The 25212-nt window shown below is 36.7% G+C and overlaps 1 protein-coding gene across 1 annotated transcript in view; it reads left to right on the top strand.

The window, feature by feature from the left end:
* The window catches only part of LOC145999658 (uncharacterized), a 75322-nt gene extending 50765 nt beyond the window's left edge, over positions 1-24557 (top strand). The window contains exons 2-4 of the mRNA XM_083136789.1: positions 545-680; positions 3373-3502; positions 19382-24557. Coding sequence (XP_082992915.1) covers positions 545-680; positions 3373-3502; positions 19382-19467 — 352 coding nt within the window. The 3' untranslated portion in view covers positions 19468-24557. The remainder of the gene's footprint in view (positions 1-544; positions 681-3372; positions 3503-19381) is intronic.
* Positions 24558-25212: the final 655 nt, after the last annotated feature.

Here is a 25212-nt window from a genome sequence, read left to right as displayed (position 1 = left end):
CTCTCCTCATACTCTTCGTACCACAACTTCACATTCCAACCCTTGCTGACTCTAACTTTCTCATGCCTGTCAACAGTGTGCAAAACAAGCCTGCAGCTGGCCAACACACTCCAGTCTCTTGACGGAGATACTGTAGCTGCTTATTTACATTGTTCACTTCTCAGTTATTTTCACTAAGGCCCTTGTGTATTTTATCTGTATGAAGGCACAAGATTAAGCCACTGTCTGTGCCTAGTGTTATAATACTATAATAATCTTGTATTCCATGTGAGAAAAACTAGATTTCAAAAATGTTTCTCTTTTCTTGCCTGTAAATCCAGTCCTGATAAGCAATTTCATCCAGGTATATGGTCAGTACATGTCTCCATAACAGACAGCTATCATTGTTGACGTTAATTGTTCAAAATGCATTGTTAGCCATAATGAAGTTATAATTGGATGAAAAATTACCAAAGGAAAATTTATATGTAAGTAAATATATTTTATGTAATATTTTTTTGGTTGAGATTATATGAAGCACATATATTCTTATGTTTCTTTTCAGGAGCAATTGTCATCCTGATGTGGCTTCAATATTGAGGCAACACTATAGTCGTCCACATTTTCTGCCTGAAGGATCTGAAATTTCTGCTATAGATTGGATCTTTATGGGTGGCTTTGGCCGTGGTGCAAGCCTGCATGTAAGTTTAACTATTTTTTTATTCTTCTATATTCTATTTCCTCCACTTGCTTATTAAAATAAACTAATGCAGGAACAGATATAGAAATCACACTAAATTATCAACAATTCTAAACAAATATATGAAATTATCAAATTCTCCTTCACACTATTTTAAATGGTACATCCTCATTTGAAAACAAAAGGAACAAATAAGCCTTCCATATGCATCACGTTATCAGATTTGTGGTTGACATGCTCCTTCACCTTTTAACCACCTATGAACGTGATATTAAACAAGCACTATATTTGCATTAAGTGAACATAGTTGGGAAATTTTCCATTGTTCCCATTCCTTTGTCGTGTGTGATAATATTGACTAACACACACAACTTATCACTGACAGTGATGCAATGAGATTTCAGCCCTGCCCTCTGGCACTTTAAATGAAAGGGAAATGTGCATCCTTAGTCCTGGATTAAAATTTATATTGTCATAATAAACCTAAGCATGGAGATATCAATATTAGGATAGCATATACCACTGATCTGACAATAATTCTTAGAATACCAAAACAACTGTTGAATTCAAAGAAATTATGAATATAAAACACAATGTTGATACAAATGACATAGCTTGTACAAATTATACAAAATATTGTTCATATGTATACATTTTAGGTTTATTTTGTATGTTTTAGGCTTCCCCTGTGAAGTGGTGGTAATGCTGTTGGCCCTAGGTTTGATCTTCAGTAAGCACAGTGGTTCAGATTTCCACTTTAACTTGTAGGTCCAGTTCTAATTAGCTAACCTGAGTACGAAGTGGACTTACAACATCACCAGGAATCACATGGGGAATTTTTGCACTGGATTAAGTGTGAAATCTGCATGAATTTTTGACACATAGATCAGAAATTTCTGTACACAGAAATAAGCCAAAACAGTGGAAACTAAACATTCTATTACATATAGGTTCATCTTAAACTTTCACATAACTACTTTTTATAGATGCAAAATAATATACAGTTATTTTAAGTGATTTTCTTTATTTTTCATGCAACGTTTCATCCTAGTTTCCAAGAACTTTCTCAAGCTAAGATAACCACACACACAGCACACATCTTTACATGACTAGTCACTCTACACTTCTAGTGTGTTGTGTGTGTGGCTATCTTGGCTTGAGAAAGTTCTGGGAAACCAGGATGGAACGTCGCATGAAAAATAAAATTAAAACTACTTAAAATAACTGTATTTTGCACCTAAACATTCTATGATACATTCTTTATTGTGGTTTTGCCAGTGTTTTATATTTGTGGAAATTAATACAGAATGGCATGTTTGAGACCTTGTTTGCTTAGAATCTCGTTGTGTTTACTCTAAACCTTAGGGAGCTTTCAGACCAAACTGATGAGCGACAATTGTTCATTGGAAATTAATTTGCAGAAATAAATGCAGCCTTTCATACCAAAGTGACTATGAAAAACTAAATATGCTGACCAAGGCAGTAATTTATTTTATTAAAAACATAAACTAAACGTAACATTTCAACCTTCTAGCAAGGTCTTCAGACTCTGTATCAAGTACAAATGTAACAAGATACAAAAACAGGGCATTATATATACACAAACATTACTCCCTCCAGACTATTAGAAAGTTGTTCTGGAACTTTCTAGCAGGTGGCTTTTCCTTGTCAACTGTACTTTCACCTAAAAGGCTAAACATATTTACTTCCATATAGAATGTGGTTGGACTTTTTATCTCACACTCTTTCTTGTTCTGCAGCATTCTATAGTGAAGTTTTCAGTTTCCGCGAATGAAAATACCTCGAAGAACTTCGACAAGCTACAGAAACTGATTTCAGTAAGTAGTTTCTCCTGTAAATTTGAAGAAACCCGTTCGGGCGATATCGCATATTTACCAAAATTGTTAATACAGTGAAACGTTGATTGTACAATTTACAGGAAACTGAGAAGAAAAACTGAAAATTTTGAATAATGTATAATCTAGGAGGTATGATGCAGTTGCCTGTAAAATCAGAGATCTGTACTTTCCAGTGAGTTGGTAGTGAAACTGTGTTTTCTGAAGTGGGATAAGAGTTGTTAATAAGGAATGATACAGTTTCATTTTTTGACCAGTTTTTAATTATTGTTTTTTTTTCTAATATTATACATTGATGGCGTGTGTTTTAACATATTGTCATGTGAGAACTATAGGAACGTAACTTCAAAAATGCTGTTTTTAGTTTCGTTTAACGTATCTCCTCTTAAGACCTCTAACTGGAGTCAGGGCCTCCCCGATGGTGCAGTGGTATCATCGTCGCCTTGTAATCAAGGGGTCCCAGGTTCGATACCCACTGGAGGCGCATAGTGGTTCGAATCCAACTTTAAACTGTAGGTCCAGTCCCAATTAGCCTTACTGTGCATAAATTGGACGTAAAACACCAATTCAATCAATCAATTCAATCTAATTGGAGTCAGATCGGCGAATATCCGCCTCTTCTCATTAGCGGTAAAGTCACATATCTCCAATTTACTTATTTCTTTTTTAGAGTCTTACATATTCCTAAGAATACATTTTTCTTATCTTGTGTAAATTTGATAAATTGAAGTAACGCCTGTTTAGTTCTCACACAATGATATAGCACACAGACTCTTCAAACACAAGTTTACAAACATACGTTATTGCTTGATAACTATATATGGATTCATCTTTCAGCTGGACTATGTGAGTAGACCATCGTGGCAGGCTCAGATTTCAGGCAGTAAGACGTGGCAGCTAGTACCAACACCAGAATGTGAAAACATGTGTTCACAGTTCAATGTGACTGTCAACAAAGGAGATATTGGTATGTTTTCCTTTCAGTTATGCAACATCATCTCTAGTTATAAGTTAGTCAACATAGTCTTTATGGTCTTATCGGCGGAGTAGTAGTAACATTGTGCCTTATAATCAAGGGCCATCAGGTTCGATACCTGGTGGAGGCCACTTTAAACTGTAGGTGAAGTCCCAAAGAAACCATAAAAGAGGACTTAATAAAAAGGAAACTGTTCAAACATTGTTTTTACTCTGCTGCAAGCTGGTAATATAATGATGAAAGACAAATAGCATATAAGGTGTATCTCAATATACTTATTGGCACATTAAAAAACTTTCACCATATGAACTCTTGCTCATCACGAATTTAAATGAATATGAACAAAATTACTAGTGTTGGAGAAAGACAAAAAATTACATTACATTTCAACTTGAGACAAATTTTTGTTTGTGTTGGAAGCACATTTACACGCTTGTCTGATAAATTTTCCATTTTTCGATCAAAATCACTTTCGTTCGCATTCATGCTCTCGATCACCTACCTTTTGCTGCTGTAAACTCCGTACCAGCTAACTGTAGACCAGGCGAATGAGAACAAGTCTCTGTGCAGGTAGTGATGCGAGACTGCTCCACCAATGAACAGTGAGAGAACGGGATTGTGTAATGCGCAACGGAAGTTACCCAATTTCCTGTAAGCATTGCAAACTTTTGAAAAAGATAATACCGAACGCACATGGCAAACTGACCGTATTTTTATCTCCAGATCCTTACGATTGGTTTAAGAATTTCTTAGGGAAATATTAGGAATAAAACTGCAAGAGCAAATTTTGACAAGCTGTGCATTTAGCGTACAGACTAAGGTCTGGATCGTACGTCTGTACATGCCATGAATGCAAAGTAACAAAGTACCATTGCTATTGCAATTTCGGTAACGAAAAAGATAATATGTTACTAATGTAAGCACTCAAAAAAGTAACATGCTACCTGCATTACCTCACTCTACAACTTGGCAAGTGATGCACAAAATACACTCCCCTTCAAAACAAACCCCCCATTCCCCATTTGCCTTCAGTTGACATTCTACATTTAACTACGTGCATACTTCACCATTTGCCTTGAGTTGCGATTGTGCATGTTGGTCCATGTCCTCCTGGTAGCAATCTCAGGGGGTGCAATGATATGTGGGTTTGTGTACGGACACTTGCCATCTCTTGGAGAGGGGGTGGGGGGAGTATGTATTTGTAGACACTGCTAGGATATCTCCGAATCATGCTACAGTGTAGGAACATTTTTCCCGCTCCCACTGTTGTCTAGGATTACTACTGTAGGAGTTGGAGTCCTGTCCAATGCTGGTCATGTTCCACATTTGATTTCACGCCATTGTCAATTGGAGCTACGTAGAGACCCCGGATTTGCTGTATTATTGTTGTTATGATAAGACCTTTTAAACAACATATTCTTCGACCCCCCCTTCCTATTTGAAAAAATTGAGTCGACCCCAGCCTACCCCCTTGTGGCCAGGTAGGGAATAGTTGGCCTCACAACGTTTCCCCCTGAACATCATGGATTATGTGTTTCGCCATTTCTTCCTATTTACAGCCGTTTCTCACAATACCCAGTTGGGGTGAGACTTTATGTACACCCTGTATATATATAGTGTGTGTGTGTGTGTGTGTGTGTCTATTGTAATTATGTTAGAATATCAGGCAGGGGGGGGGGGGGCTGTTTAGTTCAGCTATCATAAGTGTATACACATTGAGCATGTTTCTAAGTTAATTGTCTTGTTCCATGAATTGTGAGACTGTAGAGAGCTCTCTGTGTCAAATATTTTTTTATTGTTTGTATTTATTTATTTTTTGGAGATATCAGTTTTATGTCATACGGCGGTTGGTTGTAGAATATTTTTCCGGCATTCATTGGTGATTGTTTTGAGATATTGAGTCTGTGTTGGTTCTGGTAATAATTATCTTTCCTTCTTGTATTGTGGTTGTATATTTGATTATTTTTAGTCATGTTTCTAGTATTTAGAACAAACTTTATAGCCTTATAGATGTATAGGGAGTATATTGTCATTATTTGTTTCTCCCTGAATAACTCTTTGCAAGATTCCCTATAGCCTCATTATTCTAAGTGCTCTCTTTTGAAGTCTCAGTATTCGGACAGTATTATTATAAGATGATCCGCCCCAAGCTATTATGCCATATTCAACATAGGGGTAAATTAGTCCATAATACAGGGGGTCCAAAAAAATGTACTCACTGTTTGATAGTCCATATCTTCTGACATAATTGACTTGTGGGTACAATTTTTGGCACTGAGAGAGAGTTATGTTAGATGTTCAAAATGACCACCAGCAACTTGTAAACAACTCCGATGGCGCCGAACTGCAGACCGTACTACGGCCATCAGTGTATCTGGCATAATGGCAGCACATGATGCTATTATTTTTTCACGTAGCTCATTGAGTGTAGTTGGTTTTTGTCGATACACATCATCCTTGATGGTCCCCCACACATAGAAGTCCAGTGGTGTGAAATCAGGGAACCGAGGTGGGTACTCAATAGCACCACATCGACCTATCCACCGTCCGGGGAGAGTGTCATCCAGGTACGACCTGACATCGCGATGGTAGTGAGGCGGGGCTCCATCTTGCTGCAGGTAAAACATTTCATCGCCAAATAGGGTTCGGATGGCAGGCAAAATCCTTGACTGAAGCATTTCGAGATACACCTCACCGGTTACGGTACCCTCGAAGAAGAAGGGACCAATCAAACCACGCGATGACAGACCACACCACACGTTAAGCCCCGGTAGATTCACCGCCTTCTCCACATAAACGTTAGGATTGACGGGCGACCAGTAGACACAATTGTGGCGGTTCACAGTACCGTTAAGTTTGAATTGCGCCTCGTCAGACCACACAACTGTCCCTGCAAATTCCCCATCCTCGCGAACCATGTGCTCAAACCATTCGCAGTATTCGACCCTACGATCCGGATCGTCCTCGTTGATCGCGTGTAGCAGTCTTGGAATGTACACTTTCCACTGTGCACCCTTCAGAATGCGTCTTACGCTAGACCGGCTCACCCCACTTTCGCGCGCTCCCTGGTTCACTGATTTTTGCGGTGATTGGGTGAAATGTTGCAACACAGCAGCACTGGACTCTGGACTTGTAGCTGTTCATGGTCGACCGGATCTTGCCTTGTGCACATCATGAACAGTTCCGTCGGATTCGAACTTATCACGAATACGGGCTATTGTTTGTCGTGTTGGAGGCCGTGTTCCAAACTCATTCTGCCACTGCCGTTGAACCTCTTGAATGTTCTCGTACTTCCAGAACCATTTCAATACAGTCTTGCATTCCACAAATGATAATCGTACCCCAGCCATTGTTGCTACTCGACTGTCTTCCGCTGTACTGGCGTGATCGCTCCAACACTCACGCATGCGCGGCGCAAATTGGCAGCGCCACCTACCCGCGACAAATTAAACAGTTACACTACACGTCCACATGAGATTAGTATGTGTAAGTCTGTTTGTTTCGAAATTATTGCATTACAAACAGTGAGTACATTTTTTTTGGACCCCTCGGTATATGCATTTGTTAATTTCTGTTAAATTATATTGAGCCATTTGTTTTAGCAGGTATAGATTAGATGATAGTTTACTGCAGATGTTGTTAATTTGTTTTTTCAACGTTAATTTTTGATCTAGTGTTATTCCCAAAAACTTTACTGAAGTTCTATGAGCACCTTGTCTATGCATAGTGTTTGTGACTCAAAATCCATGTTTCGGATTGTGTTGAATATCATAAATTTTGTTTTATTGTTGTTTATTATTAATCCGTGTCAAGTCAGGTACTGTGCCAGTTGGTTTATGGTGATAAAAGAGTTTATTTCAAGCTTTCTAGGGTCGATACCTCTGGCAAGCACAGTTGTGTCATCTGCACAGGTGATAATTTTTGTGTTTGGGTATTCTGGTATATTGTTTATGTACATGATAAAGAGCAAGGGCCCCAGGATTGATCCTTGGGGTACCCCCATTAACACTTTCCTGCATTGTGATTTAAAGTTAGTGACTATACCATCTATGTTGTACCTTATTTGGGTAATTTGCATTCTGTCCTGCAGATAAGATTGGATAAGTTCATAAGCTGTCCCTTTTATTCCTATGCTGCCGAGTTTGACCATAAGCAAGTCATGTTTTACCCTATCGAATGCCTTGGAAAGATCTAGATATATAGTGTTTGCAGCTTCGTGTTTCTCTAATGTTTCGGTTACATAATCTATTAACTGTGCTAGAGCTGTGTTTATTGATTTCCCTTTCTGGACTCTATGCTGGTTTCTGTTTATTATGTTATATTTGTTACAAAACTTTATAATATTTGATAAAAAAATTTCCAGTATCTTTGAAAAAGCAGATGTTAGGGAGATAGGTCTGTAGTTCTCAATGTCTGTTTCAGCTCCTTTTTTGAATATGGGTATCACTGTGCTGTTTTTTAGAACTTTGGGGAATGCACCATTTTTATTGAATTGTTGATTGCACACAGCAGAGGTTCAAATTTATAATAGATTCTGAACAGGATTTAATAAGTTCAGCTGACCATTCATCAGGTCCATGAGATTTTTTTTTCTTTAAACCTTGTATGACTTTTTTTTAGTTCATCAACACTTACTTCTGGGATATATATATACTCACACACATACACACACACTCACTCACTCACTCTCTCTCTCTCTCTCTCTCTCTCTCTCTCTCACTCACACTCACTCACTCACTCACACTCACTCACTCACTCACTCACTCTCTCTCTCTCTCTCACTCTCTCTCTCTCACACTCTCTCTCTCACTCTCTCTCTCACTCACTCACTCTCTCTCTCTCTCTGGCCAATCTTTGTGCGTTGGGATCTCTAGTGTTTTGTCATTATTTTCATTCTCTCTGTTTGTGTTGGTTAAGTTTATTAAATATTCGTTGAATAAGTTACATATGATATTTGGGTCAATTACTTCAGTGTCATCCTTAATGACTTTTATGTTTGCTTTATCATTGTTTGTGTTTGATACAGGCTGATTGTTTAAAATTTTCCAAATTGCTTTTTGTTTATTAACAGATTTGTTTATTGAAAATATTTGATTTTTGTTTCTTTATGGCTTACTTGAATAGTTTTTTTAGATTTTTGTACTTTTCCTGGTACTTAGTGTCTTTTGTAATTATACATTTTTCATATTATTTTTTCATATTACTTTTCAAAAGTATAATTTCTTCTGTTAGTGGCACTTTCTTCCTATTAGGGTATATTATTTTTGTTGTTTTGGGACATTTAAATAATATGTTAAGTGGCTCATTAGCAATTCCCAGATATCATTTGTGTCAGTTAGTTGGTAAAGGTCTATCCAATTTTCCTGAAGTAAGAGGTATTTAAGATAATATATATTTCGCTCACATGTATTCCTACATTCTAACTTTTTGAATATTCTAACCTTTTACCTTGTATTGTAATTATTTGAGACGTGTGGTCAGAGATAAGTGTATGTAGAACTTCAGCTTTAATGTGATTTGATTGTATGTTTGTTGTTACATGGTCAATTAGGGTTTCTGTACTTTCTGTTATTCGAGTTGGTTCTTGAATTATTTGAGTTAGATCCGGGAACTTTTCTAACGTTGGAAGTGGCCCCGGCACCCACCCAGCATCGAATAACATGGGAACCTGGGGGAAACTGGGGGGTAAAGGCGGTCAGGGGCGTGATGCTGATCACATCACCCCCACTCATGACCGGATCAAGAAAGTGTGGGGTGTTACCCCCACACCCCCTATACGCCTTCATGGCGTGGTGCTAAGCACAGGGGAGCACTTTACCTTTACCTTTTAGGTTGTTTGACTTCAAGGTATCCAAGTAATGAGCACTGTTTGTGTCTTGTTTTAGAAGATCTATGTTTATATCTCCAACTATTAATAGTTTATGTTTTTTGGTCAGATGGTTTAGCATGTTGTCCAAAGCATTTAAAAAAAGATTTATGTCCCTGTTGTTTTGATCTGTATACTGCTATAATCTTAAATGTATCTAATCCTATATTAAGCTCTACAGCACTAACTTCTAGTATATTTTCCATAGGTTTAACACTTTTTTGATATTTTGTACACTACTTTTGATGAAGATCGCAGTGCCACCACTTTTTTTAATTGACCTGTGGTAAACTGCATGTAGATTGTAACCTGTAATTGTGCATAATTTATAATTTCAGATCTGAGACCATGTTCAGTGACTATGAATATATCTGTTGCACATTCACTTAGCATTATTTCCAGTTGGTCCATTTTGTCAGAAATGCTCTGTACATTGTTATGGAGAACTGTAATCGTTCCTTCTTGGTTTGGCAGGCTGTTTTTATGGGGCACTTGGTTATCATATGTATGCTTATCAGTAGGGCTCGGAAATTGAAGACCTATAAAAAGACCTAAAAATATCAAAAAAGGACCTAAAAATGGAAAAAAGGACGTATAAATGTGATCCAAATTAATTAATAACTTCAGTTTTAATTACATATGTAATGCATAAAAAATACAAAATTTTGGTGGTATGGAACACACAGTGCGAAAAAACAGTATGAATGAAATGCATCTTCTTTCAGACATTATATATTTTTTTAGATTAACATAATTTGAAAAATCATATTTGAAGAATCATATTTGGCCTAATCACACAGAAATAGGAATTCGGAAAACTTACCTCAGTAATCAAACTTACCTCAGTTGGGGGTGGGTGGGTGTGTGTGTGTGTGTGTGTGTGTGTGTGTGTGTGTGTGTGTGTGTGTGTGTGTGTGTGTGTGTGTGTGTGTGTGTGTGTGTGTGTGTGTGTGTGTGTGTGTGTGTGTGTGTGTGTGTGTGTGTGTGTGTGTGTGTGTGTGTGTGTGTGTGTGTGTGTGTGTGTGTGTGTGTGTGTGTGTGTGTGTGTGTGTGTGTGTGTGTGTGTGTGTGTGTGTGTGTGTGTGTGTGTGTGTGTGTGTGTGTGTGTGTGTGTGTGTGTGTGTGTGTGTGTGTGTGTGTGTGTGTGTGTGTGTGTGTGTGTGTGTGTGTGTGTGTGTGTGTGTGTGTGTGTGTGTGTGTGTGTGTGTAATTTCTTTACTAAAGAAAGGATGTTTAAGGTTTAAGAGGAGGTGAACTGATGATGATTCGAATTGAGAATGGGCTGTAAAAACGTAGTCGAAAGAAGGTGAATTTGCAAAATAAGCCGTTAACACCTAAAAAAGGCTAAAAAAGGACCAATAAGCCAAAAAACGCCGAAAAAGGACAAATAAAACCCATATTTTTTGGCCTACAATGACTCAAAATGAACATATATTTTGTTGGACCTCGTCTTCGGACACTCGGGAAAAAAAGAATATTTCCTCAACTTCCGAGCCCTAGTTATCACTTACCATAAAAAATCGTTTTACAGTTTACTGGGTGTACACTTCTTCTGTTGAGATGACTGTACACTTGGAGCATTCACTTTTTCACTACACTTTCCACTGCTAACTTCGGTGTCATCACTGATTATAGCACAAGCCATGTTTTCAGATTGTACTTCTGCCATGGAAGAATGTGTTTGCTCGTCAATTTCCTTTTGGTTTATGCCATTCTCCTCACTTGTTGACTTGACTTCCATTTGAGTGGTATGCTATGTTGAACTGGAAAGGTATTTCCATTGCACAAGTTAACTAAACACAGAGTGATATTGAGCTTTCCCTTCTAGTTAAAAATGTAGACAGTGTTCTGTGTGTAAACTTCTATGTACCATGTCGAGTTTCAGTAATTTTACATTCCTGAATTGCTTGTTTACTTCTTTTACTGCACTATTTACACAAGAGGTAGTTATAGATCATGACTAAATGGGACATTGCATACAATGACATTTGTATGAGTTAGTTGCTTTAAAGGTGTGTGTAATTGTGCTTACAACATTTTGACCTTGATTTTTGGACACATCATTTGTACCACTCAGTAATACAACATAGTCTTCAGATCCTAAGGATTTACAGTCCTTTGCTATTGTGTGGGTTACCTGTTGCGTTTCTCCACCTGGTTTCACCATTGCACTACATACTACATTAGTTGAAATACTGTTTACATGAGTAGCTAAATCACGGCCATGAATATCCGCAAAGATGAGAATTTTTCTTTTTCGTGACAGGTTGTTCTTGTTTTGACTTGGAGTAGTGTTTACCATCACTTTGGGGGTTATTTTTCTTGTATTCAGTTTCACTGCATTCTTATGTCTACCTCCAAAATTAAGACATTGCCTTATTTTATTGACTACAGTTTTTTGATCATATTTATTTGCCAGGGGGTTTACTTGTTTTGTCCCGATTCCTCATTTTACTGATGTGCTTTAATGAGAAAGCATTTGCACTTGATGTGTGAGCCGTTGCAATTGTTATGGGGCTAACATCTGCATTGTTTAGCACTTCAAATGGGTTTGGATGCACAACTGTATTTGATACACTGTGATTGCCTGCATAGTTGTCGTTGGACAAGTTTATCATGGACATGGACTTCTTATTTATGTTCCTTTTGACCACTTCTGACCATGTACCATCTTCTCTTATCTTTTTCAGTTTAACAGTTCTAATCATCATGGAATGTACATGTAGGGTATAGCCACAGCAAATATAACCACTTGAAAGGAGCATAGTTATGTACATGGAATTAATTATTACTGAATTTTCTTCCACATCGAGTAGAAATACAAAAAGATTAGTAAAAAAAAAATCTTTGGTATTGATATTATAGATGCAGGCATGTGCTCAGAAAGATCAAGGTTGCTCGCATCTGGAAAGCAAGGAAATGTCAGGGCAATCGGCTTGTCAGGGAATTTTGCAGATCATCTGGACTTTACATGCATTTTGAGGTCTGCAAGATAAAATTTTACAAAATGAACATGTGGTTCATTTCCACTTCTGGATTCTGTTCTTGTGATTCCACTCTCCAAAAAGATTCAGCTAGGAAACTTGTTCTTCCCGTCCTTAAGATTTTCATTCTGCAGGGTGGCTACTCACTGGGAATTCTTTGAATTCTGGGAATTATGTGTGAATTATTGTCTCCGGGAATTATGCGTGAATTCTGCTTGAATTTGTCTTCGTAGACTTGAAAAATTGCAACTTTTATTAGTCCAAATCCCATTGAATTAGTATATATTTATTCATGTGCTGAGGCATGTCTTTCACAGTTTAGCTTTAGTTTTTATCAAGGAAGGAAAATAAAACAGAATTATCTAAACCTGTGTACTTTGTTAGTGTCTTTTGCAAAATAACCTGACATACGGAAAATTATTGCAAGATCTGATATCTTGAAGTTGATTAGGTCAATTTGAAATTCTTATACAATTAACATTTTTTTGTAGATTACTCTATCCCGTAACATTTGTGGCTTGTCTTTGTAGATGTATTTTTAGTCTGAGTATGCGAAATGACAAATTAAACTCCCCACCTAAAACTAAATATTTTAAATATATATACCGTTTAATTAAATTGAATTAGAATTTTTGGATACATTCAAATCGCACAGATCCTTTATATTGTGTGTGTGTGTGTGTGTGTGTGTGTGACTGTGAGAACTGGTGAGAGGTGGTAATACGTAAGGTTGAAATAGTGCTTGTATACCCTTGAATTTTTGGACAGTTTGCCTTGAAAACCAGGAATTATACTTGAATTTTATGGTCCTAGAGTGGCCACCCTGTTCTGGTACAAAATTATGGTTTCTATGAATTCTGGTTCTACACTCATAGGTAATACTTTTCACTATTTTATACTAGGTTTCAGAAAGAATATCAAAGTAAAAGCTGTAGTCCATGTATACAGTGTGTTTTAAAAGTGCTGCAGGATTCTAAAAACCTATAACTTTTAAAGTAATAGGTTTATTAAAACGAAATGTTGTTTTTACACAGAGGGAACTTTAAAATATATGTTTGATGTGGTTTGGTTCATCACCAGATCTCCACTGGCCACTATTCACATCCAAACACCCTTACAATCTTCGTTCAAATCCAAGAATTGCATTCTGACTGTGCTCGTTCGGAATGTTGTGAATTACATCACGTATCTTGAACTTCAGGTCGTCAAGATCTGTCGGTTTCTGTGCATACACCTGGGTCTTGACATGTTCCCACAGCCAGTTAAGTAAGGCATAAGGTATGGTGTCCTTGCAGGACAAAGTGTGGGTCCTCTGTGCCCAATCCATCTCTCCCCAAATTGACTATCAAGAAACTCACGAACTTCAAGGGCAAAGTGTGTGTGTGTGTGGGGGGGGGGGGGGGCATCATCTTGCTGAAAGTGGACTTCATTGATGATGCCTAACCTCTGAAGTTCTGGACACGGAATGTCTGTAACAGGTTCGCCATTCGCTTTGTCCTTGAAGAAGAATGGACCAACGAGGTGGTCTATGGAAACTGCACACCACACATTGACCTTGGGACTATCCCACTCATGTGTGTCGAACTCTTGTCGATTCCCAACCCCTCAAATTCGGCAATTGTGCCTATTCACTTTCCCCGAAACATGGAACGTGGCCTCATCATAGAAAAGAATGAGAGACTGAAGGGCATCACCGCCATCACCATTTCATCAAGTTAACATTAATTCACAAAATTCCTTCCTCATGTCACAGTTCTCTTCTATCAGATCACACACAAATCTCAACTGTAGGGCCTGGCTTTCACTTTCTTGTGTAAGATACTGTGTAACATAAACTTCACCAGTCCCAGTTCCAAGGATCTTCATTTCAGAGATTTCATTGGACATCGTTGCACTGCATCCACCACATCGTCACTCGTTCTTGGCCTCCCACTAGGTGGTAAATCTCCTATGCTTCCCATAGCCTTAAACTTTTTGTACCATTTCTGGATACTTGTCTCTGCTGGAGGTGTTTTTCCAAACAATGTTTGGAACCTTCTCTGCACCAAAACACAAGACTTTGACTCAGCAAGCCATTACACACACTGACCTTTTCGCTGCATCGACACTATCTTTGAATCACATGATCACCTGCATACACGTCATTCAGCAGTGTGTGTGCAGAACAAAATTTAGAATTTTCTTCTGTGTAAGAGAACAGTATTTTGTTTTAATAAACCTACTACTTTAAAGTTATAGCTTTTTAGAATCCTGCAGGACTTCTATAACACACTGTACTGATTGATAACTAAAGTAGGTTTGAATTTGAATTTGAATTTTATTTTTCTTCCGTTGACCCTTGTTTAAAATAGCATGGAAAACGTCAAGATACATAATGAAATAATAATTAGTTAAGTACATCATAACAAAAAAGAAGAAACATTGTGTAGTACATTACATCACTACACCAAAGTGAAAATGAAGAAATACACTTCATTACACTACAATAAAAATAAAAAACACATTATCATTGTTGCATGATTGAAATATGAATACAATTAAAATACATATTTTTTAGTACATTGGTCTTGTATTGTCTTGTTCCATGAATTCTCCGATACTGTAGAGAGCTCTATCTGTCAAATATTTTTTTATTGTTTGAATTTGTTTATCTTTTGGAGATATCAGTTTTATGTCATGAGGCAACTGGTTGTAGAATATTTTTCCGGCATTCATTGGTGATTGTTTTGAGATATTGAGTCTGTGTTGGTTCTGGTAATAATTATCTTTCCCCCTTGTATTGTGGTTGTGTAATTGGTTATTTTTAGTCATGCTTCCAGTATTTAGAACAAACGTTATAGCCTTATAGATGCATGTCATTATTTGTTTTTCCCTGAATAACTCTTTGCAAGATTCCCTACAGCCTAGTTTGTACATTATTCTAAGTGCTCTCTTTTGAAGTCTCAGTATTCTGACAGTATTATTATAAAATGATCCACCCCAAGCTATTATGCCATATTCAACATAGGGGTAAATTAGTCCATAATATATGCATTTGAAAACATGATCATAATTATTGGAAAGGTTGGTAAAGATGATGTTATTGTCTATTATTTTATAGATCTTGGTCTTGTTGGCGTAGCAACAAAAGAAATTTTGTTAGCAAGATTATAACACTAGCAGAATTTTATGTAATGAACGTTAACTTGGCTGTTATCTGTCGATTCTGCATAATAGTAATGCAGAAACGAACATAGTGCCGTAGAAAATGCTGCTTTTTTGTTTGCGTTTATAAGTGCAAAACATCAGGAGAAATTTTTGTTGCACTTAGGAATTGTATAGCAAATCCACCAGAAAGTGATATTTTTTTTTATGGTTTATGAATATTACGTTGTTTATGAAAGTTTTCTGGTGCCTTTAGATCTCAGGTATGTGTTATGGTGAAATTATGTACCTCTGTTACCTTAGCCTCAAGGCTAGGTGCAACTGATTATAGCACCTGGTGCATTTGTAATTTGACATTATTCGTTGAATTTTCACGTGTCTTCGTGTGTGTGGGTGTGTATATTTGCTTTAGAAAAGTGGTGAATGTGAATATTCATGATAATTAATGCACCTGTGTGTTTAATTTAAAAAAACACAAGGTTCAAAAGAAAAAAAAATCATGATAATGAACGTGTCTGGAAATTTTTCATTTTTCGAGTGGATAACCTGGAAATGTAAGGGAATTTCATAATCAGAAAGTTGTAGCAACCTTGAATACGTAGATGGCAAAAGTGGCGGCTTATACTAAAAATATTTAGTGATTCTGCAAATAAGAATAATTCATTAATACAAATATAATAGCTTTTCAATTTCACTTTTCTTTATTCACTTGAAAAAAAACATATAAACATAATGGATTTTTTTTACATTAACATTTTTGTAGAAAATTTCTGAGGACACTGATGGATGACAGGGTAATGCTGTGACCTTGTAATGAAGGAGTCCTGGGTTTTATACCCAGTGGCGGGACATAGTGGTTCGGATCCCACTTTAAACTGTAGGTCCAGTCCCGATTAGCCTTGCTGTGCTTAAAGTGGACTTCAACTCAATCAATCAATCAGAGGTTGCATGCTGCAAACTGCAAACCTGGTCCCATTTAGCCTGTCTGAGCATAAAATGGACTTAAAAAACAAATTTTGGTTTCGGCTGGAATAGCTAATGCTATAATTTATTATCGTGCAATCTCTTATTTCTTTTTCTAGGAAAGGAGAGAGTTGTATCTAACCTCCATCAGTGTTTTCTCCCCTTCTCCCCCTCTCACTACATGTATCACTCTATTAGTATCGAGTCACCACAAACAAAATAACCTTTGGTGGAAAGTCTCCGTGCACATTCCCCTTTTTCGTTCAACTTGAAATATCGTACCACGCAGTGGATAGTTAGACTGGGCCCCATTTACCTAGAGCCATACAACTACGTTCCTAGTAGTGAGAGCAATAGACCATATCAAGTGATTGTAAATTACAAATAAAGGTATCTTTTCAATTTCCTGTTTATTACAATCAAAACAATAACAATAAATAGTAATTACTATTAACAAGAATTCTAACACCACTAACGAATAACTAGTAAATAACCTTTACTTCTTGGCACCTAAATTTAGTGTTCACCCCCTGTATATGTTGTATACTCATAGGAAATATTAATTGAAATACTTAACTGCAGTAGAACGTTTCCGCAGTGTGTGTGTGTGTAGCTTCGCTACCCAAGACCAAGTGGGCGAGCGATTCTCATGGCTCGGACACGAGGCCTCGCTATTACGTAGCGTGACATCAAAGCATGTGATGTAGCATTGCCAAGTCTATCGTACAGCTATGAAATGGGGTGGTGATAGCCATATGAAAGCATGCTCCACTCTGCCCCTCCCCTCCACATGGGTGTACAGTGCACAGGAGTCGCTGGTCTGCGCAGGCTTTTTTTGCTTGTGGTTCCACTATAGCAGTTAATGTAATCATACGCACTTTAGATGTGAGGTCCATGAATAACCCGTGGTGCAACAGCTCATGAGGACTAGGGCCTACCTGCCAACTGCCGGCCTCACTCCCACATGCCTCACCAGAGTTGGGCAATTATCCAGCCAGTTACAGGGTGACATTGTTGTCAGCACAATGATCCCCAGTCATTGTTGTAGGTTTCCGTAACCGGGTTACGCTACTCATTCATAGCTCTCCAATTTCCTTATGATTGTGGCCCCATACACTGGCCAAAATCTCAGGAGAAAATTAGATAGAATTATTTAAATTTCAGTTTTAACTGCAAATTGAACTTTTGCATTCGGAATAATTATATTTGTATTTTTTTATTTCCTAATATCATGATGATGAGGATGACTCACGATTAGATGAAACTGAGAAAGGTACACTCACAAAAGCAACAAACTACACTCCCTCCCTGATATAAAGTTTAAAACACTATAATTTTTTTTTGTGTTAACAGAAGAGGACGTTTTTCACCAATTTTTGATGCATTCTAAAAACATTCTGTGCATGTTGAAACTAATTTAAATAAAATAAAAGGGGCGACTTTCGTATGAACAAATGTCAACTTCTCTTCCATGTAGTACACGCTGGACTGCATTTGTCATCTAGACTCGCAACCAGCGTAATCCTCTGAAAAGCAATGTAAAATAAAGCAAACAAAAATTTAAAGTTTTCATGTCTTGACTACAGTATGAAAAAAAAGAATAGGTCGGGACAGGAATTAAAAAGAGAGAGCTGTCCTGATCAAATTGAGATATCTTGTAGTCTTAGCATGCCGAGAAAGTGTGTTTGTGGGTTCGAACCTCCCAAAATTAAATAAAACTAATAATACAAAACTGAAGTTATTCAACATTTTAGAAAGTAAGTTTTGGAATATTTTGAAAATTTGAAGTTTCCAGCTGGACTCCTAATTGTCACATGTTGTGAATGTGTTCATTTCATTGTTACATGTAAAAGTAAAATATATCGGCAAAAAGCTGTGGCTGAAGAGTAAATATAAATAGCCCATTTATAAACTCTATCCCGTAGTATGTTTAGGAAAACTAAGACATTTGCAAATTGCACGACTGTGGGATGGCATGGGTCTGCGTGGGTTCAGTCTCTGGGTTTTCAGCCTGTGTATGGGACTGGTGGTAACCCACCATCGTGAGGAAGTTTGGGAGCTACGAGTGAGTAGCGTAATCCAGTCTTGGAAATCTATAACAGCCGAGGGTTCGATGTACTGACCCTACGTCACCCCATTACCAGTTGAAGAACTCCTCACCTCTAAGTAGGATTGTGGGAGGGAGACTGGTCGGGAGATAGGCCAAGGTCCTTCCAGGGCTATCGAGCCACAGATTATTATTATTACTTGTTAATAATAGTAGCAATGTCATGCCTTCATGTGTATACAAATGAACTATAAAGACAGAACTGAAATGTCACTTGTACTTTTTGAAGAAATAACATGCCAATTGCTGCCACGTGGTGCCAGGATATATATACATATATCCTGGCTGAGATATTCCAGTCGAGTATTTGTCAATACACATGGAAGGATACATACATTCCAGTAATCCACTAAATATTAACAAGAAGTTTGTCATCAAAAGATTCAAAGTTCAATTTCCAATTCAAATGGGCTTGGATATTCTTTGCTTTGCGATTGTCTGTTCATCAATTTAATTTAATCATCATTCATCCTTATCCTTAGCCTAAATGAAGAGAAATTCCATGGAAAATAAGAATAGTATATGCAAAATAATTGGTTTCACAGTTCATGGATTGTTGGCAAAAGAAGGAATGGAAAAAGTAGCAGTTAGAGAATTTTACTCCCCTTCTATAATCCTGTTTTTCCCACCCCTCCATGTCTCGTTGTGGTCATGCAATCTCCCACCAAAAGTCACAATTTCACGTTCTGAGATGATCACTATTTGATTCCCTTATTGACTTTTCACTTCAGGATTTTAAAAATACATTTGGGTGGATGATTTTCGATCTTTGTATTCATCTATCATTTATTTTTTTCTTCTTTCAGTGTTGATAGATACAAACCAGTGGTACCACGACACGTTTATTAATCCTGGTGAATTGAGCATCACGATTGGTTCAGAATATGGATGAAATTTGAGGCAGCATTTCGAAATGTCTTCTAAGCTACTCATTACTGTTACTGCCAGATTTTGATTCAAGTTTTACCATTTTTAAAAGAAAAGTTGTATTTTTTGGATATTTGTCACATGTATGTGAGTACTATACTAAAAACAAAGTTTCATTCTAATTCTCAATGTTTTTAAAGTATTTATGTATTGTTATTTCATTATTTATCCAAGAAATGCTGTTGGAGGCATATATTACCAGTCAGCCAGTAATAATTTTCCTTTTTTAATAAGTCATATATCCTGAATTGTGTGAACTATTTTTATATGTACGTATTCATATTTAACTAAGAATAAGAACGTTGCTAATTGGAGTGCTTCCATAAGTTAAAACTTCCAAACCAGTACTTATTGTTATTAGAATTTCTAATGCAAGCAGTGAGTATTCATTATTTATTAGTCTAGAAAAAAACATTAAAAATCAGGATGTATAGTTAGTATCCTTGGTGTTAATAATGTGAAATACTTTTTAACATGTATAGGAATTAAGTTAATATACGTGAAGCGCACTTATATTTCAGTTTTCATTTAAAATATTTTAAGACAGTTTTTAGATTGGCAAAATATATAGATATTTTGTCCGTCAGTCTTAATGTGTGCTCTTGTTATTTATGTGCAATTTTTTTCATAGTTTGGTACAAACGCAAGAAAATACCAAAGCAAATAGCAGGAAACTTGTTACTTAATAAATTATTTGTGTTGCCTAGTCACTCTTTCATACAAACTTAATATTGTAATTGCTATTTCCAAAGCAATCAGTACATTTGTATTTATTCCAAAGAACTTAAAATCTTCTTCAATAACTAAATGTTTTAAAGTAAGAATTAATATTTTGATGTTACAAAAATAGTAATTTATTGTAGGTGAGGTTTTCTCATATATTTTTAGCAGATTTATTTATACGTGTAGATTTTACAATACTGTAATGATGTGTATAGATGTAAATGTACCTGTGATTTTTCTTTTAAAAAAATCAAAATCACCCAAGTCAATCATAAGATACTTTCCGTGCTGTATTTTACAAATAGTAGTTGTTTGTAAATTAAAAACATTCAAAATGGGCAAACCCTTATTATTAATATAAAATGCAAATTTTTCGATTATATTCTTCCAACTTTTTTGTGACTAACAAATTGATGTCAAATTCGACATATGCATGTGCCAAAACAAGATTGAGAGATAGATTACATTTGTTAAAAGTGTGTTTAGTTTATAATATTTATGTCAATATAGATTGTGGAGTTTTTAAAACAAAATAGAATTTTGTATTATTAATTAGAGGAAGTAATGGAAAAAACTATACCTGCATATGTTTTTGAGCAGCCATACTAAAAGACTTTAGATTCGTAATTACTGGTCATAAATGTACTCATATTCTTCTTTAATTTCTTTTAAGAATTAAGTCTTTTAAGCTGTTTTACATCCAATTTTTAAATGATGTGAGCCAGATCAGAGTAACGTAGATGTTATTCATATTCCCACCAAGCGACACATGTGATGGCATAGTGTCTTTCCCAGTGTTTACAGATTGCATTTGTTTTCGTACTGATTATGTGTATCACCTTTCATGCCTTTAGTGCAATTTGATATTTGTTAATGTAAAAACATTACACTTCGTAATTTTTGGGCTATAACCTTTCCATAAGCTTATAATACACACGTCCAACTATACACCAGATATAGTCAATATTTGTAATGCAGCCATGCTGATTATCCACGAAATAGTTTATATATAATATCCACTTGCCTTCTTTCTAACGTCTTCTCTATTTTCCTAGTCCTTAAAAAAGAGAACATCACTAAATAGTATTCATGATAAAAAATAAAAATTAGGATAAGTTATGAAACTAAAAATTATGTAGGTAATCAACAAGATGTATATATGTATTATGCAATATGCCTGTATTTCATAAAACAAATCCGGGGAGTGAGAAAAATTTCAGGCAGGGTCATTATTATAAGAGTTATTACCAATATCAATTATGTATAATTGTACAATTTTGATTCAGAACCTTATAACTTGTACACTGTCATCATGGTTGTATGGTTCTAAAAATGTTTTGGCTTAGGAGGAGGAGCTGTGCATTTAGAAAAATAATTGAAAATGGTGCAAAACTTAAAATTTTGTTTTGATTTTTATGGATATGAATCAAGTTTTATGTAAATAATTGTGCAGTAAAATTATTAACAAAATTTTACCTGTATTGAGGCAATTAGGTAGTCCCTCCTCAAAGAAATCATTTCCGGAAATGAAATGCCGTGATTAAGTTTAATATATTGTCAACTTTGAATTCCTTCTGTTCAAATCTCAATTTGTTGCTTTAATTGATATATATCTTGCTCTTGTACCAAGACACCTATTATGTATAGGTAGACATGAAATCTATCTAATTCACTTTGCGAGGCTAGAAACAAATATCTGTATTGTTTAATGTAATGTTATTTTACCATGCTTTTTCTTAACATAATTTATTATGACAACACAAATGTAGCTCCCACATAGCCAAATGGTTAGTGCTATTGTCTTTAATGTAAGCAGATGGGAGCTGCCAAAATTTCAGTGTTGACCCAGCAGGTGAGGACAATTGTAGAAGCGGTTTGAAATCATAGTAGCAGTGTTCGATCTGATAAAGGGTAGCAATATACTGACCACTCATCACCCAATGTAAGGCCTCAGTGTTTAGTTAATAGCAGCATAAAAGTGCCTCACATCTTCACCACCTGTCATAGCCCTAATGGCTCAGCACTCCCTCACCCATGTCCCCTCAAAGACTTCGTTTGAGGTACAAACTTGGTCAGATTAAATAAAATGAAATATGTTTTCTAGACCCATAACCGTCGTGATTCAGAATGGCAGACGCAAGGAAAGATGGAACTTACCCTGTTCGGGCATGCAGAGATCTCAACCTCCCCCCCCCCCTCCTCTCTCTCTCTCAAGACCATCAGTTCTCCTCTCAAAGCGATCTGACCCTTTTTCAATCCCTGCCATCCCTTCTGTGGTGTGCATACTTTGCAATTGCACTATGTTCACCCTGGCAGTGACCAGACATTTTACCTCTCCTTTCTCATCATCTTTGAGTTGTGAGACTCATACCTGCCCGACAGATGTTCCAGGGTATTTATAAACATATCTATGATTATTTATTTATTTACAATAGCAACTCTAAAGAAAAAGTACCTTCATTTAGTTCTAACAAATATTTCCTAACAACGTACCAATAGCTTCTGTGTTGAGTTGAGTTGGTGTTTTAAGTCCACTTTATGTACAGTAAGGCTAATCGGGACTGGACCTACAGTTTAAAGTGGGATCCGAACCACTTGTGCCTCCACCAGGTATCGAACCCGGACCCCTTGATTACGAGGCGGCGACGCTACCACTGCACCATCAGGGAGGCCCCCCAATAGCATCTGATTCCAAAGATAATATTACAAATATAAATAAAGGTAGAGGATATGTGCTCTTAAATTTGGATAGAGCATTCTCTGTACATGATACTGTGCAAGTTTCTTGGTAGAGCTCACACAGAAAACATTTTGAAAGACACACATGCCTATGGTATACGCTTCAAATCTCAAAGTTGTTCATCTGAGCGAAGACATTGAAATAAAGGGGATAGTTCTGTACATTATTTTACATCTTCCTTTCGTGCTTGCATTTAGTGAGGTCCCAGTTAAGGCATGGATGTGTCATTCATTATGTTTGTCCCATCATGCATTTTATCATTCATCCGCATTGCTACAATTAACCAAACGGGTAGAAAAAAAAATTACATACTATATCCAAAATAAGAGTGAAGTTTTCCCTAAGATTGCATTCAATCTGTTATTTCGTCTTGAGTAATGTACACACACTAGCTTGTAAGAGAGTGCTATCAATAGTCCAGTTCCCAAGTCAAGACAACAGATGCAGTTTCCAATTTGCAAAGAATGTTAACCTTTCAATAACAAGGATGTGGGATATGACAAATTTAACTAATGTCATAGACATTTCTGGTTTTTAGACCCATAACTACTTCCAATTTCGCAAATATAGTTTGAATACCTTTAGAAATAATATCTCGTGCCAAAAAGTCGAAGAAAATACGTCAATAATATTGTCAGGGATGAACAAAGAAAATATATCATCTTCTTCTTTTCTTTCATCCCAGGCAGGTGGATCACTAGATACTTGCTTGGAGTTCTAGATTTTCTGCTACTCAATAGTCTGTCTGCCCAGACAGTTTCCAGATCTCTACCCAAAGTGAAATTTATATCATCTTCAACTTCCATATCAATTCCATAATTGACATCTGAGTCATCAAACGTTTGCACCTCCGCATCGCCAGCGCTCTTCGTAGTGTTCATCTGATAAAAGACAATCCTCTCTTTCTCCGAGTCACCTGAACTACCACCATCATCACTGCTTGCTTCTCCTTGCCTTAGTTCATTTTGATAGTTTGCCGACCTGGTTATTTTCTGCTGACATATTACTGCTCTTTTGGTGAGAAGCCAATTAGGCATTTTGCCTTTAATGTCTATAAGTTTCTTTCTTTATTATGTGTTGATAGTATCTTAGAAATATTCCCCATGCAAATGACAATTCGAACAAAATAATAGTGGTGTATATTTTCACTTTCTTCAAAATGGCTACATTAATGTTGATTATTTCTAATCGGCAACTGTAAGTTATTACTCTTATATCCTAATCTATGTGAAGTTTTGTTATAGCCCCAAAAATAGTTTTTAACAAAGCATATGAAATAGAGGACATTTAAAATAATGTTATGTATGAAATGTGCACCTTTTACACACAGTCTGATTAATTTTGAATATGTAATTAAGGTTATTTTGTTTACTTACAGAATTCTTAATATTTTGCAATATTTTATGAGATGTTGATATATTTGTGTCTGTCTTGAGGTGAGATAATTATCGCTGGCTTCCATGTACAACTCAGTAAAAGAATGGAATGGAGACATGTTTTTATAATGAGGGAATTTCTCAGGATTTTTAATTGTGGTTTGTATATCCAGGGATACCAACATGCTCAATGTATGACTCTGTAATGAAAATTAAAGACTGTTCAAATTATATGGTTGTAAGATTATTGAACTCTTCATTACCTATTCTCTAGTACGTTAGAGTTGATAACATTCACATTACAGTGCTACTTATAATAATGAAGGTTAGTGATACAACAGTTGAAGTAAAAGTGAAGTGCTCCCCTGTGCTTTGCACCATGCCTTGAAGGGGTGTGGGGTTAGGGCCCCACACTTTCTTCATCTCGGCCGAGCTGGGGGTGATGTGGTCAGCACCATGCCCCTGGCCACCTTTACCCCCCAGAGTTTCCTCCAGGTACCCACTTTATACGATGCTGGGTGGGTGCTGGAGCCACTTTAACAGGTTGAAAAAGTTCCAGTTCTCCCCTGCCGGGGATCAAATCTGGGTGTGTCTCGCATGGTAGTCGGATGCCCTAATGACTGAGCTACCGCAGCTTCTATAACAGTTACTTTTTAAAAATAAATATATAAAAGTTATTCATTGAAGAAAGTAACTTAGTTACAGTGGTCCTTCTATAATCCGGCACTTCGCTAATGCGGCCCCTCCAGTAGTTCGGCATTGAGCGAGTGGGGAGCGTGAAAGGGAAAACAAGTTACTGTATGTCGGGTGTCGGAGGCCTTGGCACGCACGAGGTAAAATCTAGGCTCAGTATAGCAATCTGTTCGCGTCA

This window comes from Lepisma saccharinum, chromosome 15 (genome assembly GCF_977018435.1).
Source record: "Lepisma saccharinum chromosome 15, izLepSacc3.1, whole genome shotgun sequence".
Taxonomy (NCBI): domain Eukaryota; kingdom Metazoa; phylum Arthropoda; class Insecta; order Zygentoma; family Lepismatidae; genus Lepisma; species Lepisma saccharinum.
Note: the sequence above shows the minus strand (reverse complement) of the source record. Positions and strands in the feature narration are given on the sequence as shown.